Genomic DNA, 16,036 nt, shown 5'->3' with positions numbered 1-16,036 from the left:
TGTTGCGCTTTTCCAGCAACACATTTTCAGTACAGGATAATATCAATGGGCTTGTCAGGTGGATGGATAAGTTTCAAATAGAATTCACTCTGGAGGAATATGAGGGAATGAATTTGGAAAGAACAAGGAAGGCAAGAGCTTGTATAATTCTGACAAGTCTAGAGAACCAGAGGGACACTGGACCGATCCAGAAGGAATAAAAAATGCTTTCCTTTGGGAACATTTGACATGGAATAGGTCATTTGGTTCTCCAAGCTTGCTCAATAACCTGATCATCGCTGATCTCTGTGATCTCAATGGCATTTTTCAGTTTGCCCCCATGATCTTAAACTTGTAAATCAAAAATCTAAATCAGCCTTGAGAAAATTTGAAGACCTAGTTTCCATTACCTTTACCAACATCTTTAAATACCCTTTTCTAATTGCAGTCTTAAAAGGGAAACCTTTCATTCTAGGTTAAGTCTCCCTGACAAGAGGAAATATCTCTCTGTTATTCAACCTAACCAGTCCCCTTAAGGTATAGCATGTTTCAATAAGATCACCATCTCCTCTTCTAAACTCAAGTGGATAGGAATCCAACATGTTCAATTTCATAAGATTTGCCCTTCATCCAAGGGATGAAGCCCATGAACCTTCTCTCCTCAGGTAATTGTATCTCTCCTTAAATAAGGAGGATAAAACTATACACGATATCCCAGATGTGGTCTCCTACAATTCATACAACTGCAGTGAACCTCTCTAAACTTGTATTCCACTCACCTCACAAATCGTTTTGTGAATACTAACTTTGCACAAGATCACATTTACCCACATTATACCCCATCTGACAATATTTTGCCCGTTCACTCTCCTAAATCTTTTGAGGTTTTTCCGACTCCTCTTTACAATTTGCTTTCCTACCTAGATTGGTATCAGTGGCAAATTTAGCTACCATACATTTGGTCCTCTCATCCAAATTTTTGATATAGATTAGAAGTTATTGAGGACCCAGCACTGTTCCCTGTGGCAGTCAAAAGGTTGCAGTTTGTCAATCTGAAAATGACCCAATTATCCTTACTACCTGCTTCCCATTAACTAACCAATCTTTTATTCATGGCAAATTATTAACTCCTTCACCATGATCTCTCGTCTTCTGCAGCAACTTGGTTCTAGGTTCAACTGATGCCTCAGCATTATAGCGTTTGTATCGGGCACTAACCGATAGATATTGTGATTGCAAATGTTCTGTAGACTTGGTTTGCAATTATTCACCTCTCAATTGCTGCAGTTTATAATATTCCAGAGTCCACAGCCAGCTCTGCCTCTAAACACTCCTCATAACCTCTGTTTAGAATTAAAAAACTCGTCATGATCTATCCTTTGAAACTTGACCTTGAAATTTTATTGTGCTGTGATCGCTGACACTTAGTTATTGATTAATCCTAGTAGTAGCTTAGGTCTAGAATGTCTCTTGGTGGAATCCAGAATATAAGAACAGGGATGTTCTGTTTATAATTGCATAAGCACTAGATTGCAGCTGGAGTCCCATACAGTTCTGAATACCTCATTACTGGAGGGATCTGACTGCAGAAAGTCTTACAAGAATAAACAGTTTTAGTTATGAGGAAAGATTATTCTTCTTTTTAATCTCAGACTTTATTGTCAGGACTATCCCACCTCTTTTTTTTTAAAACCATTTTACCTGTTTTCCAAAAGTCAAGTAACCTGGAATATTTACTTGGAGAAAGTGAAGACTGCAGATGCTGGAGATCAGAGCTGAAAATGTGTTGCTGGAAAAGCTGAGCAGGTCAGGCAGCATCCAAGGAACAGGAGAATCGATGTTTCGGGCATGAGCCCTTCTTCAGGAATCAGGAATTCATGAGGAAGGGCTCATGCCCAAAACGTCGATTCCCCTGCTCCTTGGATGCTGCCTGACCTGCACTTTTCCAGCAACACATTTTCAGCTGGAATATTTACTTCCCAACATTGTTCACTCTGCAATCACATTTCAGCAAGGTTTAAACCAGTTTATCACTCTTTTTGCCATTATTTCATCTATCTTGTTATAAATGCTTTTGTGCATTTAGCTATACAACCTTTTGTTATGCCTTCCCATTATTTTTCCCAGATATGGCTTTGATTGCTATTGCCCCACTAGTATTATATAGAACATTACAGTGCAGTACAGACCCTTCGGCCCTTGATGTTGCACCGACCTGTGAAACCTATGTAAAGCGTATCGAAACTACATTATTCAATTTTCATCCAAATGTTTATCCAACCCCCCGACCACCCCCTCAAGTTGGTGAGTCTACTACTGTTGCAGGCAGAGTGTTCCATGCCCCTACTACTGTAATTTTATTATTAAATTCTACATGATCCTGACAACATCTGTTTAGATTTCAGCTAATTTACTACATCTGCTGGGGCCTTGACATTTTTGTCTCTAGGCTTTTAAATTTACCCTCGCCTAAACCTACCCTCACCTGTATCAGATGGAAGTCCAATCAATATGTGATTTATGAACACAGTGGCGCCCAACCCAACAGATTTGTTCCCACTTTCTGTAATTGTGGTACCAGTGGCCTGGTTATCGAAACCTCTCCAATTTTTCATCTACATATGTCTGCATTTGAATTTCTATATATCTCAGATGATGATTGAGTGATTATTACATTTGAAATTTTGCTTTATAGTTTGGACACCAGCTTCTTAAACCACCTGTGTTACCTTAGTCATTAGTTTCTAGGTAGACCATAGCAGTTGGTGTCTCCTGTTAATCAGAGTTCTTTTTCAACTGCAAGAAGGTGTTCTTAAACCTGCATTTGAGCAGAACTTTAGAACTCTCAGCCTGAGCTTCAGGAAACATTACATATGCCTGGCTATCCTGGTCCTAACTTCTTTTCATTGCACTTAATTGAATGACCTCTTACGTATTTAGTCTGCCCATCATCTATGCTATCTTTGCTTCATAAATACTGATGCCATGTACCTTTATACCTTTTGGACAATGACGAAGGCTGAGCCGCCCCCACCATTGCATCAGTGCTCCATTTGTCTATTTAAATCAATCAAACTCTCCTGTCCCTAACCATTAATCAAGTTTACATTGTTACCTGACCTGAGAGATGTGATTGAATCCTGCGTAAAAATGGCCAAGTAACTCTTTCCCATCCCCATTCTTGATGCCTTGCCATGTCTGCGCCACAGACCCCAGCTCAATATCTTGCAGCTGAAACCCTTGTAGGTGCAGATGTTTACTTCATCTGTGGTAGCATGAGGTTACTGCACTTTGCAACTGCTTCAGAAGCAGTGAGTTCCTTCACTGCAATCTCTATCTGATCCTGTTTTCTAAATTAAATTCAATTTCACTATATCTGAACTGTCTTTTAACCTATATTAGTTTAAAGTCCAAACTATCATCTTAATTACTGGACTTGCTAGGATAACAGCCATAATCTAGCTTAAGTGAACTTCATTCCTTTCCTTGACAGAATGCAGGATTAATTCTCTTTTAAATGCTTTGATATGAGTAGAGGCTAAACACTTTACATCACCATCCTAAATTAACCACCTGCAAAGTTCAGCCTCATTCCTGAGGAAGGGCTTTTGCCTGAAACATCGATTCTCCTGCTCCTCGGATGCTGCCTGATCTGCTGTGCTTTTCTGGCACCACACTCTCGACACCTGCAAAGTTTGTTTGGTCAAGGTTAGAGACCTCTCAGTTCTATGTAAAGTTATAGGACAACAGTTTTACTGTATTGTATATAGTTTGTAGCATGAGAGATCACATGTTCTTGCATGATACTTTAAACATCATACCTAAGTACCTGTAATCAATAATACTGTCTGTTTGGGTCTTGATTGTCCTAGTCCATTGATTCAGAGGAGATCACGGCTCCAGGCCGGCACCGAGCCTCCCTATCAGATTTGACTTGTGTTGAAGATATCGAAGCTCTTACAGTACGTCAGCTAAAAGAAATACTAGCACGAAATTTTGTAGATTACAAAGGGTGCTGCGAAAAGTGGGAGCTGATGGAGCGAGTGACAAGGCTGTATAATGAACAAAAGGATCTTCAGAATCAGTGTAAGAAGATTTTAATATTATTATATAACTATGGTAGATATTTCATTATGTTGACTGGTATACAGAGGAACCTCGATTGTCCAAACGAGATGGGATGGCACTATTTTGTTTGGATAATTGATTATTTCGGTTAATCAATTCAATGCCTTTCCTCTGGGGCTTGGAGGTTTCTATTAAGTATACTCCCTGTTCAGGAGACTAGCAGCAGCACAGCTGGTGCAAGCCTTGTCTGCACACCCCCCCCCCCCCCACCCGGGTCTGCCCCCAATACTGCCCACCCCCTGCGTGACCCCCACCCCCATCTCTCTCCGGGGCAGCAGGACTGTACACCAACAACAATGCTGCTACTACTGCCTTTTGGAGGGAGTGAGTCTCCAGATAGCGCGCACGCGTACACATATCTTTTTACTGCAACTTTTTGACAGGTTCTACCTTTGCCCTATACAGGACAATATTAGAGAGATTATCTGGGGAAGGGGGGTTTAGGGTACACGCCTGTGTAGAACTCCAGAGAAAGTGTGGGAAGGGGGGGTGGTGGTGCTGGGAGATCAGTCATTTAGAGACGGTGCCTGCGCTCCCATCAGTCCTGGACTCTTCTCAGTAGCACTTTTAATCACTGTAAACAAAAGACATGATTAGTGTTGGACACATGTCTTTGATGTAATGTTTCTGTCGGGACCTTGAGATCTCCTTCGGATAATCTGGTTTTCGGATAATTGGTGTTCGGATAATCGAGGTTCCCCTGTATACCCTTTCTCATCTAATTTCTTTTTTTGTTTAGGTTGACAACTGAACACAATGGGGGTAATAATCTGTATTAACATCTCAATAATTATATAAACTTGTTCATAAATAGATACAGATTAATTTGGAGGAGCTAGAACTTCCCAAGTAGCCATTCTTGAGAAACATTTGAAAACTGGCCATGCTGTAGTCTGTTATCTGTTGTAACTTTACTGGCAGATTTCTGTGTTCCCAAAAAAGGAATATTGATGTTCGATATTTGATTACTTTCTAGGTTTTACACCCAAAATTTGTCTAAAAGTGTTCTTGATCCTTTTGATTTGCATCAAATTCATTGATTCTGTTGAATGGGTGCCTTAATAGAAACTGTAGAAAAATGTTACCATTGTCCAGTGTAAGCTTTCCATTTGTAACACAAACAAGCCTCTGGTTTACATTCTTAATACCAATTGGTGTTGAAATTTGGACAGTTTTGTTCTGGGTTGAAGCTGGACAAACTCTTAACTGTAACATCTGTAGCCATTGGAGAGTTAACTTGGCTGATTTCAAACTCAGAACCTTGAGGTGAAAACTTGAGTAAAGTCTTGGCATTCTTGCAGTTTTCTTTGTACTCTTCTATTTTGGCTGGAGCTAATCTGTGGAATGCAATGTTCGATTAACAGCCCAAAATTATGGTGACAGACTGAGATCAGTGACAAGACAGCACTCTGTTTGCATGCTTTGACATAGTCTCAACATTAACAAATTATCTATGGATGGAAACTAAAAATAGAAAGCATTTAATTTCTCAAGTCTGGTATTCATATTTTCAGTTTCAACCAGTTTGCTGTTTTATAGCTGCAGCCTGCCTCATAGTCATGGCATTCTCCAATAATTATTCTTTTCTTTGTTTAGGTGGGAATGAATCGTCAGGTATCGATGACAATCTCTGTAAAATATGCATGGACTCTCCAATTGACTGTGTGCTGTTGGAGTGTGGCCATATGGTCACGTGTACTAAGTGTGGGAAACGCATGAGTGAATGCCCCATTTGCAGGCAGTTTGTTATCCGAGCTGTACATGTCTTCAAGTCTTGAATAATTGCAACTACTGTGAAACCATATCAGATCAATTGGAGATGGACATTTTCACAACCCAGACTCAGGCTGCTGATCTAAACATATCTGGCTGCTGTTACTGCTAGTACGTCAGTTAATGCATTTTGACTTCACTGAATGAAAACACTATTTAATCATGTAGAAAATATTTATCATAAAATATATATCATTTACCTTCGATAGGTTGAAAGGGTGTCTATATAACTGTAACTTCACCCATTCTTGAAAGGTAGGAATGAATGAAAGAAATGTAATTGGAAAGAGAAGTACAAGAAAAAGCCAAAAATAAAGAAGTTAGGCAAGAATCACTGATCCATGGAGTGCCATAAGATCAGGTATGGTTGAGCTGTTTTAGCATTTGAGTAATGTTGGAAATTGGGGGTGTATTGACAGAATGCAAGAGCAGGTAGAGGCAGCAGAGAGAAAGGGAAATGATTAAATATAACATAGCTTCTGTTTAGGTTATTTGGTACATTTTGAAAGGATATGTACTAATATTTTGATCAAAATTTATCAGAATGGCTGTAGGCACCTTAGAATTAATGCAATTTGTTCGATCTTGTAATTCCTTCTGATGGGTTGGTCATTAAATTATGTAGTGGAAACTTAAATGAGAAATTATAATAGAAGAAATTGAGCAGCACTAAAATAAGCAAGTATTGGTATGTCGTCATGCTAATTGTCAAAACGCAAGTGGAACAGATGAAGATCTTTCAATGCCAGCTGAAACTTGGCTCTGTTACCTGTTTGTTTAGTTTAATATTTATACCTAAAACCAGTGAATATATTGAAATATATTATTACAATGTAGAAATGAGAAGTATTTTTCAAATGCATTTGATTGCTATAGGAGATAACCTTGCCCAGCAGTTAAATGTACATTGGGTTGATAAAATGCACCATCTTCATTGTGTTGTACCCCAAACCTTCAAATTAAACTTGAATCCATGTAATTTGTACAGTTCTGTGCTATCTGAATTTTCCTATGCTTCATAGATCGAATGTATATATTTAAAAATCAGTACATGTGCACAATTTAAAAAGTAAACACAAGGTTATTATTTAAATCCAACCTATTGATCTTTAACTTTGCATTGATGCCTACAGTGCAATAATGGCATGTAAATGTTTACAAGATTATAAAACAGGTTAAAGTTCAAACAATGTAACATTGTGCATCCTGTTAAAATGTTAATTGGTTTCTGCCTGCTGACCATCCAAATTGAGCGGTTGGTCCCAGTGCCCTCGTACTTTATCAAACCTGTTTTGTTTCTTTGTAGGTGCTGATTTTCAATTTTTGACAGTACCATCATTGTCTGATCTTGTACCAATATTTTACCCTGTAAAATTTCATTTCTCATTTTCTTCTCCTTGCCCTCAAAACCAAACAAAAACCGTGATACCAAATTAACTTTTCATGAAGTGGCTTTTATTAAGGAACATGCAAATCTGTTGTGCCTTGAAGTTGTCTAACCTGTATAGTGCTTTACTTGCCAATTAAGTTTTCAATATGCAAACATTTTGGTATATTAATATTTGGATTCTAATCAATTTGATTTTAATCAATCTGTCAATTGTTTAGCCTGTTTATTATACTGTACCTGTGGTTATTCTAATAATGGAGAATTGCCACTTTTGTCTATTTGCAGAGACATGTTTACAATTTCCCACTTTTTCTCAGGATCGAAAGCTGTTTCCTGCCACAATGATCTTAAACTACATTTTTCCCATTTTAATCCTCTGCTCTATCACAGGGTTTATGTCAACTTGTAAGCTAGCTGTGCACATATTTGAAATGGTGCTGCTTGTATCTTTAAAGTAATAATTCATGTGGGAAGTATGTCAACCAATGTCTTAGTTATTGCGTTTACATTAATGCAAATATTTGAGAAGCCTTGATGTTTCTGGATCAGAATGATGTAAAATGTGATTTATGAATTACACCTCAATGTACTTGGTCCTTTCATCCTGTAAACTTCTAAACCCTGGATAAAGGTTTATTAGCACCAACCACTGTTCCACATATTCCTGAAGTAGATGAGCAAATAACAGATCTCCATTGGAGTCCAAGAAAAGCCCTGTCAAGAGCTTTATACATGGATCTCCTCGTGTTATGCAGATATTAAAAAAACATATCACTCTTTCACTCATCCATATTGGCAGGAGTGGCTTAGTTTCATGGGAAGAAATAAATCAACAAAGTAATGCCCTAGTTCATAAATGCCACCTTGAACTTGCCTGAAATCAGGAAATATTGTACAGTTTCACACTTTGTTTTAGTTTTTTTCCCTGTCCACAACACATCAAGTGAATGCCACTTAAGTGTGTGGATGTATGGTGTGCATAACCTGAAGGGCAGGAATTTGCTGATTTGAGTAAAGCTCTTCACAGATTGCCCTTTCTGTATGTATGCATACAAACCAACACTTTCCTTCCTCTCCTATATCTTGTTGTAACGTAAATGGCACTGTGGAGAGGTTAAATTGAGATGGTGGTGCTGGGTGTATTAAACACAGTAGATTGCATGCGAAGATTTCATTGAGATAATGAAGGAATGGGAGCAAGAGGGATAAATTTCTTCAACCCCCTTTGTCCTGCTCTTTCACTGTAACGAGCCATTTATAAATGTAAACCTGGGAACCTCTCACCTTTTGCCTAAGCTATACTGGGTGGAAGCCTCAAGGATATTAGGCTTCATCTTATTTAAGTATCTTGCAATCAAACTAAAACAAGTAAAATAATGAATGTAAAGGCTAGATTTTTTGGCGGGGGGAGGGGGTGGTGAAAAGCTTTCCTACAGTTCAGAGGTTTCTACAACCTGAATGAACTGCCGTGTTTACAGCTTCACCAGGTGTTCTATTTAGTGTCTACTAGCATTTTTGTGTGGATTTTCTAAGCCCTTTTCTTAAAAACAAACTGCTAATGCAATATTTTGCTGTCTCACGGCAAATTGGCTTCTGCATAAAGCACAGTGATATGGACAATCTACTGAAAGTTCAAGTCCACTATTGTCTTTGAGATTTTCTATTATATTAATCTCTAACTGGAAGTAGCAAGCAAAAAACACATTCTTTTTACAAAAACAGACCACTGCAGATGTTGGAAATCTGAAATAAAACCGTGAATGTTGGAGAAACTTGGCAGATCTTGCAGCATCGGTGGAGAGAGAAACAGAGTCAATGTTTTAAGTCCAATGTAACTTCATTGAAACTCATTCCAATGCATTTTTACTTTTTTTCCTCTTACGTGGACATTCAGCTTGAGTGTTCCTGCACTGGGATCTTTATCACACTTTAGTTTCTCTGATGATTTGCAAATCTGCACATAATTGTAGAAGAATTAGATTTGAGAAATAAGTATCTTTATAGCCAAATTAATTTACCCTTTTCCTTCCAACTCCGTGCGTGCTGTGTTTCTGTATCAGTTTTCTCTTGATACTGTTATTTGACTGTGGTAGTTTACAGACCTCATAAAGTGGCAGACTGTTTGTGAGATTTGGCTGATTATTCCCAGTACAAAACTAACAGTCCAAAAGTAAAAGCAACAAAAATCACAATGTTGTCTGAAGTGCCTTAGATATTGCTTTAAATCTTTTTGATGTGGAGTTGTCGGTGTTGGACTGGATGGACAAAGTCTATACTTGTTCCCATTTTAAAGAAGTCAGAGCCAGCTTTCTTTTGACCAAAAGTCTCCCAGAACATGTTCAAAGTATTTTATACATAAAATGAGGCAATTTTTCATACATTTTGTACCACCCCATTATTGAGTATTGGAGTTTGGGGCTGGATAATCTCAGGATTTTTATTTGAACTATTGTGAGAACCAGAAATATTGAGATAAATACCTTCATTTCTAACCATTTATTACTTGAATTGAGTAAAATGTATGATAAATGAGGGAAGATTTTAGCAAAAGGCTAATGTTGCTATATATGACTTTTAGCTGAGAAAACGAGAGCTGTTATCACTTGTTTTTACGACATTACTATGAAGTATGCTTGTGATGGACATGCCCAATGCTCAATCAACAGTGAAATGGAAATGAATGGGTTCTAGTTTGAGTTGAAAAATGTGATGCTGGAAAAACACAGCAGGCCAGGCAGCATCCGAGGAGCAGGAGAATCGACGTTTCGGGCATAAGCCCTTCTTCAGGAATGAGTAGTAGTTTGAGTTAACCTGTTACATTAGAGGGAAATTATACATGGGCTGCAATTGATTTTGTGACATGAAGAGGTAATCAGTAGTCAAACCACATATCTTTGGAAACCAATTTCATAATGTTATTTTTTTCATCAGAAATTAATACTCCAAGTAGTTTAATATCAAAATACTTTAAATGCCTTGTGTTTGAAAAATAACTAAAATCAATGTATTATCAGGAAGGCTGCATTTGAAACAGATGGAATGGACATGTTAAACCTAAGTCTATAGAATAACTTGTTTATTGCGCAATTAAAATCAACTAGCACTAGAAATGAAACCACCTGTGAACTATACTTTCTACTTGTATTTCACGTTAGTATTTTCTACATCAAAAGAAAGGAGTATGAATTTAATTAACAGAATTAATTTATTGGAAATGGCAATCTAAATTGAACCCTTTGAGAAAGCTTTATTAATTTACCATATTATATTATCCATTTGTCTTCCAAACTTTCAAAATCCACTCTAAGTTTAGCTTATTTTAAGCTTGTCATTTTTCAACTGCTCTCCTAACTAGTTACACGTTTTAAATCCTGTCTCTACTTTTCAAAATTAAGATTTATCTTAAAAACAAGATTAATTAACAGGATTTAACAATGTAATTTTAATTTGAAAGTTGGTGTGGGTAAATGAAAGGTGAAGAAACCCAAGGATGTAAATCCAGTTTCTGACCAGACTAAGGATAGTATCTGAAAGAAACTGTCAAACAAATGCTTTCTCCTCACTTCATTTTGGAAGGAAACAAAAAATGTTTTGTTGCAAATGTACTTTCATGGGAAGTACATATTTCTAATTGAATGTATAATTTCAAAACGTTAACGCATTGAAAGATTTTTGTTTTCATTAAGTATTATTTTCAATGAGTCTTGAATATAATAGCATTGAATGCAGTTTTTATTTTGTAGTGCAACTGACTGTGTCAGGAGCAGAATTAAGAACAAGGCATAAATGCTTCAGAACTTGTCATATGATAGCTTTTATGAAATTTGTTTTCACTTTGTGGTGTTTTTTTTTCTCCTGCTTTGGGAAAGAAGTGAATGGTTCTGCAGAGACTTGGGTAGACTAAATGACAACACAATAAATGAGGATCTAACTGGTCCGTTCCATGCACATGGTCTGATAATGTTTGTAATCTATCATTTCTCTACACTGGAAAATATTGTCTGTTCAGAATAAGTAGAAATTTTCTATTGGTTATATGGAAAATTCCTGGAATCAGCTCCCTAGCTAATTTTAAAGCTTGTGTAAACTTCCTTGTACATGGTTTTAGATTTCATTTTACTGAACAATAAAAAGTATATTTGGAATTTTCATGTATTGAGTTTTTGAACAAATGAAGCTGTATGCAATACATGTCATCTCCTCATCTGATCCATGAGCACCTTTGCATTGAGGCAGACAGTATATAAACATAATTCTGCTGCCTGATGTAGCACAGAAACAGACCCTTTGGCCTAACTCATCCATGCTGACCAGATTTCCTAAACTGAACTAGTGCTATTTGCCTGCCTTTGGCCCATATCCTGCTAAATCTTTCCCATCAGTGTTCCTGTCAAAATGGCTATAAGATGTTATAATTGTACCTGCCTGTACCACTTCCTTTGGAAGTTCATTCCATATACGCACCACCCTCTGTGGAAAATGTTGCCCCTCAGGTGTGTTTTAAATTTTTGAAATAATCACAACCCAGCAGCGCCATATGCTGCTGACTGACAGCTTGCTCAGCATGGGACCCAACCACATGTATTAGTACAATGACACACCCCTCACCTACACCTCTTAAGTGCAGCCAGTTCATTTTGAAGAGAAGCTGCAGGCTGTGGAGACTTGAATAGAAAGAAAAGCACGCAAAGGAGCAACACGCAATTGAGTGGTCCCAGATGGAGTCCTCTGGAATGTTTGAAGACCGGAAGGACTGCAGATGCAGTCAACAGATGTGAAGCTGGAAATGTTTTCGATCTGGTCTCCTGTATATCAGGGAGACGAAATGCAAGCTCGGGGACTGATTTATGGAGAATCTGCGTTCTGAACACATCAACCAACCCGGCCTTCCAGTTGCCATCCATTTCAATTCTCCCTCCTGCTCCCCCTGTCTACATGTGGCCTCCTCCATTGAGAGTGAAGTAAAATGGAAACTGGGGGAATAATACCTGATATTTTGGGGAGCATACAGCCCAATGGCCTCAATATTGACTTAAGCAGCTTCAAAATGCCTCCACTCTCCCATCCCATGTCCAGCCCACCCCACTCCTCAGCTCGCTGACCTGACCCAATCTGTCCATCTTCCTATTCACCTATCCACTCCACTATTCCCATTGACCAATCACCATAACCCCCTACCTGCATCCACTTATCACCACCCAGTTGACCTTTCTGTTTCTCGCTGTCTCAGGAATTTCTGATAAAGAGCTCATGCTCGAAATGTTGACTCTCCTCTTCAGATGTTGCCTGACCTGCTGTGCTTTTCCAGCACCACACTTTTTGACTCTGATCTCCAGCATCTGCAGTCCTCACTTTCTTCTGGATGGCCTACTTCCCCACTGTAGGCGATTCTACGATTCAGATAATCTCTCGCCCCTACCCATAGGCAAAAACTTTAGCAGAGCTGGTATAAGGCCCTCAGTTGGCAACTAGCCTGATTGATCTGCCATTTTCCTGGTGCTGGCAGTATGGTATATAAGAGCTAAAAATGTGTTGCTGGAAAAGCACAGCAAGTCAGGCAGCATCCAAGGAGCAGGAGAATCAACGTTTCGGGCATGAGCCCTTCTTCAGGAATGAGGAAAAAGGAACACTTTTTCCTCATTCCTGAAGAAGGGCTCATGCATGAAACGTCGATTCTCCTGCTCCATGGATGCTGCCTAACTTGCTGTGCTTTTCCAGCAACACATTTTCAGCTCTGATCTCCAGCATCTACAGTCCTCACTTTCTCCTAGTACGGTATATAAACCTGTTGCCATGCAAGGCCTACTTCATGACATATTAACGTAAGCGGATGCCATCATATTGGCTGACAGCAGTGCTCCAAGGGGTAAGCAGGTGATTGCAATTGTTTGCAGTTTGAAGTCTAAATTTATCATTTTTGAAATGTTGCCTGAAAACAAAAGCTAGTAGCTTTGTGGAGCATAAATATGCTGCTCTCTGAAATAACAGCATTTGTGCATCCACAACTGCCTTTGCCAATTTTTTAGCTGTCATCAGTCAGCTCACAACCCCATCTGCTGCTAAAACTGAGGAAATGCAGTCTAAACCAGGGCACCCAAGGTTTAGAAAAGTTAGAAGTTGTGGTCCAAAAACATCAGTAGTTTTACGCCAGCCCTTTGGTATCACATTTGGGGGAGCAATGCATAGAAGCGCTCAGAGAGACAAAGGCACTTCCAATGAGTGTACTAATTCACATACTTTTCACCTCAGAGATAAAGAAGTCAACATGACACAACTCTAGGAACAATTAGTGACTGTTTAATCATGTATCTTTCTTTAATTACACCAAACCACAGCACAGGCCCTTCAGCCCTTGACGTTGTGCCGGCCTTTTACCCAACACGAAGATCACACTACCTCCATATTATCTTCCGTGTGTCTATCTAAGTTTTGCTAATGTATCTATTACCACTGCTGAAAGTGCATTCCATGTACCCACCATTCTGTATAAAGAATTGACCTCTGAAATCTCCCCTAAACCTGCCTCCAGTTACATTAAAATTATGCCCCCTCGTGATAGACATTTCCACCATGGGGAAAAAGTCTCTGGCTACCCATTCTATCTATGTCTTTCATCATTTTGTACACCTCTCTCAAGTCACTTCTCATCCTTCTTCACTCCAATAAGCCCTACCTCCCTCAATGTTTCTTCATAAGACATATCCTCCAGTTCAGGCAACATCCTGATAAATCTCCTCTTCACCCTCTCTAAAGCTTCCAGGTCTTTCCTATAATGAGTCTACCAGAACTGAACACAATATTCCAAGTGTGATCTAACCTGGGCTCTATAGAGCTACAGCATAACCTCATGGCTCTTAAACTCAATTGCCCAGCTAATGAAAGCCAACACACCATATGTCTTCTTAACAATATTATCAACTGGGTAGCAAATTTCACGGATTAGATTAGAATTACTTAGTGTGGAAACAGGCCCTTTGGCCAACAAATCCACACCGACCCTCTGAAGAGCAACCCACCCAGACCCATTCCCCTACATTTACCCCTTCACCCAACATTATGGGCAATTTAGCGTAGCCAATTCATCTAACCTGCACATTTTTGGACCCCAAGATCGGTCATTTCTTCCACACTGCTAAAGAATCCTGCCTTTAACCCTGCATTCTGCATTCAAATTCAACTTTCCAAAATGAGTCATTTCACACTATCCCAGGTTGAGCTCCATCTGCCACTTCTCAGCCCAGTTCTGCATCCTGTCAATGGCTCGTTGCAACCTATAACAGCTCTCCACACAATCCAGAAATTCACCAACCATCATGTCATCAGCAAATTTACTAACCCACTCTTCTACTTCTTCATCCGAGTTATTTATAAAAATCACATAGATCCCTGTGGAACAGGGGTCACCAAGCTCCAGGCTGAATACTTTCCATCTACCACCATACTGTCTTCTATGGGCCAGCTAATTCTGTTAATTCCTCATTCCTGAAGAAGGGCTCATGCCCAAAATGTCGATTCTCCTGCTCCTTGGATGCTGCCTGACCAGCTGCACTTTTCCAGCAACACATTTTCAGCCCAGCTAGTTCTGTATCCAGACAGTCATATTTCCCTGCCTCCCATGCCTCTTTACTTTCTGAATGAGCCTATCAGGGGAAACCTTATCAAATGCCTTACTAAAATTCATGTACACCACATTCACTGCTCATCAACATGTTTTGTCACATCCTCAAAGAATTCAGCATGACCTGTCCATCTCAAAGCCATCGAGTAAAAAGTGAGGTCTGCAGATGCTGGAGATCCGAGCTGAAAATGTGTTGCTGGTTAAAGCACAGCAGGTTAGGCAGCATCCAAGGAACAGGAAATTCGACGTTTCGGGCCAGAGCCCTTCATCAGGAAAGCCATGCTGACTATCTCTGATCAAGCTATGGTTTTCCAAGTAATCATAAATCCTGTCTTTCAGAATTCTCTCCAATACTTTGCCCACCGCAGATGTAAGAGTGATTGGTCTGTAATTCCCTTGATTATCCCTATTGCCTTTCTTGAACAAGGAAATATTTGCCACCCTCTAATCATCTGGTAGTACTCCAGTGGACAGTGAGGATACAAAGATCATCGCCAAGGGCACAGTAATCTCTTCCCTCACTTCCTGTAGAAAACCTGGGTATATCCTGTCTGGCCCAGGGAATTTATCTATCCTTATGTTTTTCAAAATTTTCAGTACATCCTCCTTCCTAACATCAACTTGTCCCAGCATAACAGTCTGTTTCACGCTGTCCTCAGAAACATCAAAGTCCCTGTCAATAGTGAATACTGAAGCAAAGTATTCATTAAGGACCTCTCCTAACTCCTCCAACTCCAGACGCAAGTTCCCTCCACTATCCTTGATTGGTCCTACCCTCACTTTGGCTATCTTCTTGTTCCTCACTGAAATGTAGAATGCCTTAGGGTTTTCCTTAATCCTACCCGCTAAAGTTTTTTCATGCCCCCTTCTCGCTCTCCTTGAGCTATTATTCAGTACCTTCCGGGCTACCTTGTAACCCTCTCAAGCCCTGTTTAATGCATGCCTCCTCAACCTTATGTAAGCTTCCTTCTTCCTCTTGACTAGATGTTCCACATCCCTTGTCATCCAAGGTTCCTTCAACCTACCATCCCTTCCTTGCCTCAGTGAGACAGACCTGTCCAGCGTTGTCAGCAAGTGCTTCCTAAACAACCTCGACATGCATTTGCATGTAGTGTCATAGAGTTATACAACACTGAAACAAATCCTTT

The 16,036-nt window shown here is 39.4% G+C and overlaps 1 protein-coding gene across 2 annotated transcripts in view; it reads left to right on the top strand.

Annotated features, from left to right (window-relative positions):
* rffl (ring finger and FYVE-like domain containing E3 ubiquitin protein ligase) overlaps positions 1-11,367 on the top strand; it is a 79,989-nt gene extending 68,622 nt beyond the window's left edge. For both annotated transcript variants that reach the window (XM_060848356.1, XM_060848355.1), the window contains 2 exons: positions 3,852-4,065; positions 5,704-11,367. In XM_060848356.1, coding sequence (XP_060704339.1) covers positions 3,852-4,065; positions 5,704-5,885 — 396 coding nt within the window. In that variant the 3' untranslated portion in view covers positions 5,886-11,367. The remainder of the gene's footprint in view (positions 1-3,851; positions 4,066-5,703) is intronic.
* The last annotated feature ends 4,669 nt before the right edge of the window (positions 11,368-16,036 follow it).

Source organism: Hemiscyllium ocellatum, chromosome 31 (genome assembly GCF_020745735.1).
Source record: "Hemiscyllium ocellatum isolate sHemOce1 chromosome 31, sHemOce1.pat.X.cur, whole genome shotgun sequence".
In the NCBI taxonomy this organism is placed as follows: domain Eukaryota; kingdom Metazoa; phylum Chordata; class Chondrichthyes; order Orectolobiformes; family Hemiscylliidae; genus Hemiscyllium; species Hemiscyllium ocellatum.
Note: the sequence above shows the minus strand (reverse complement) of the source record. Positions and strands in the feature narration are given on the sequence as shown.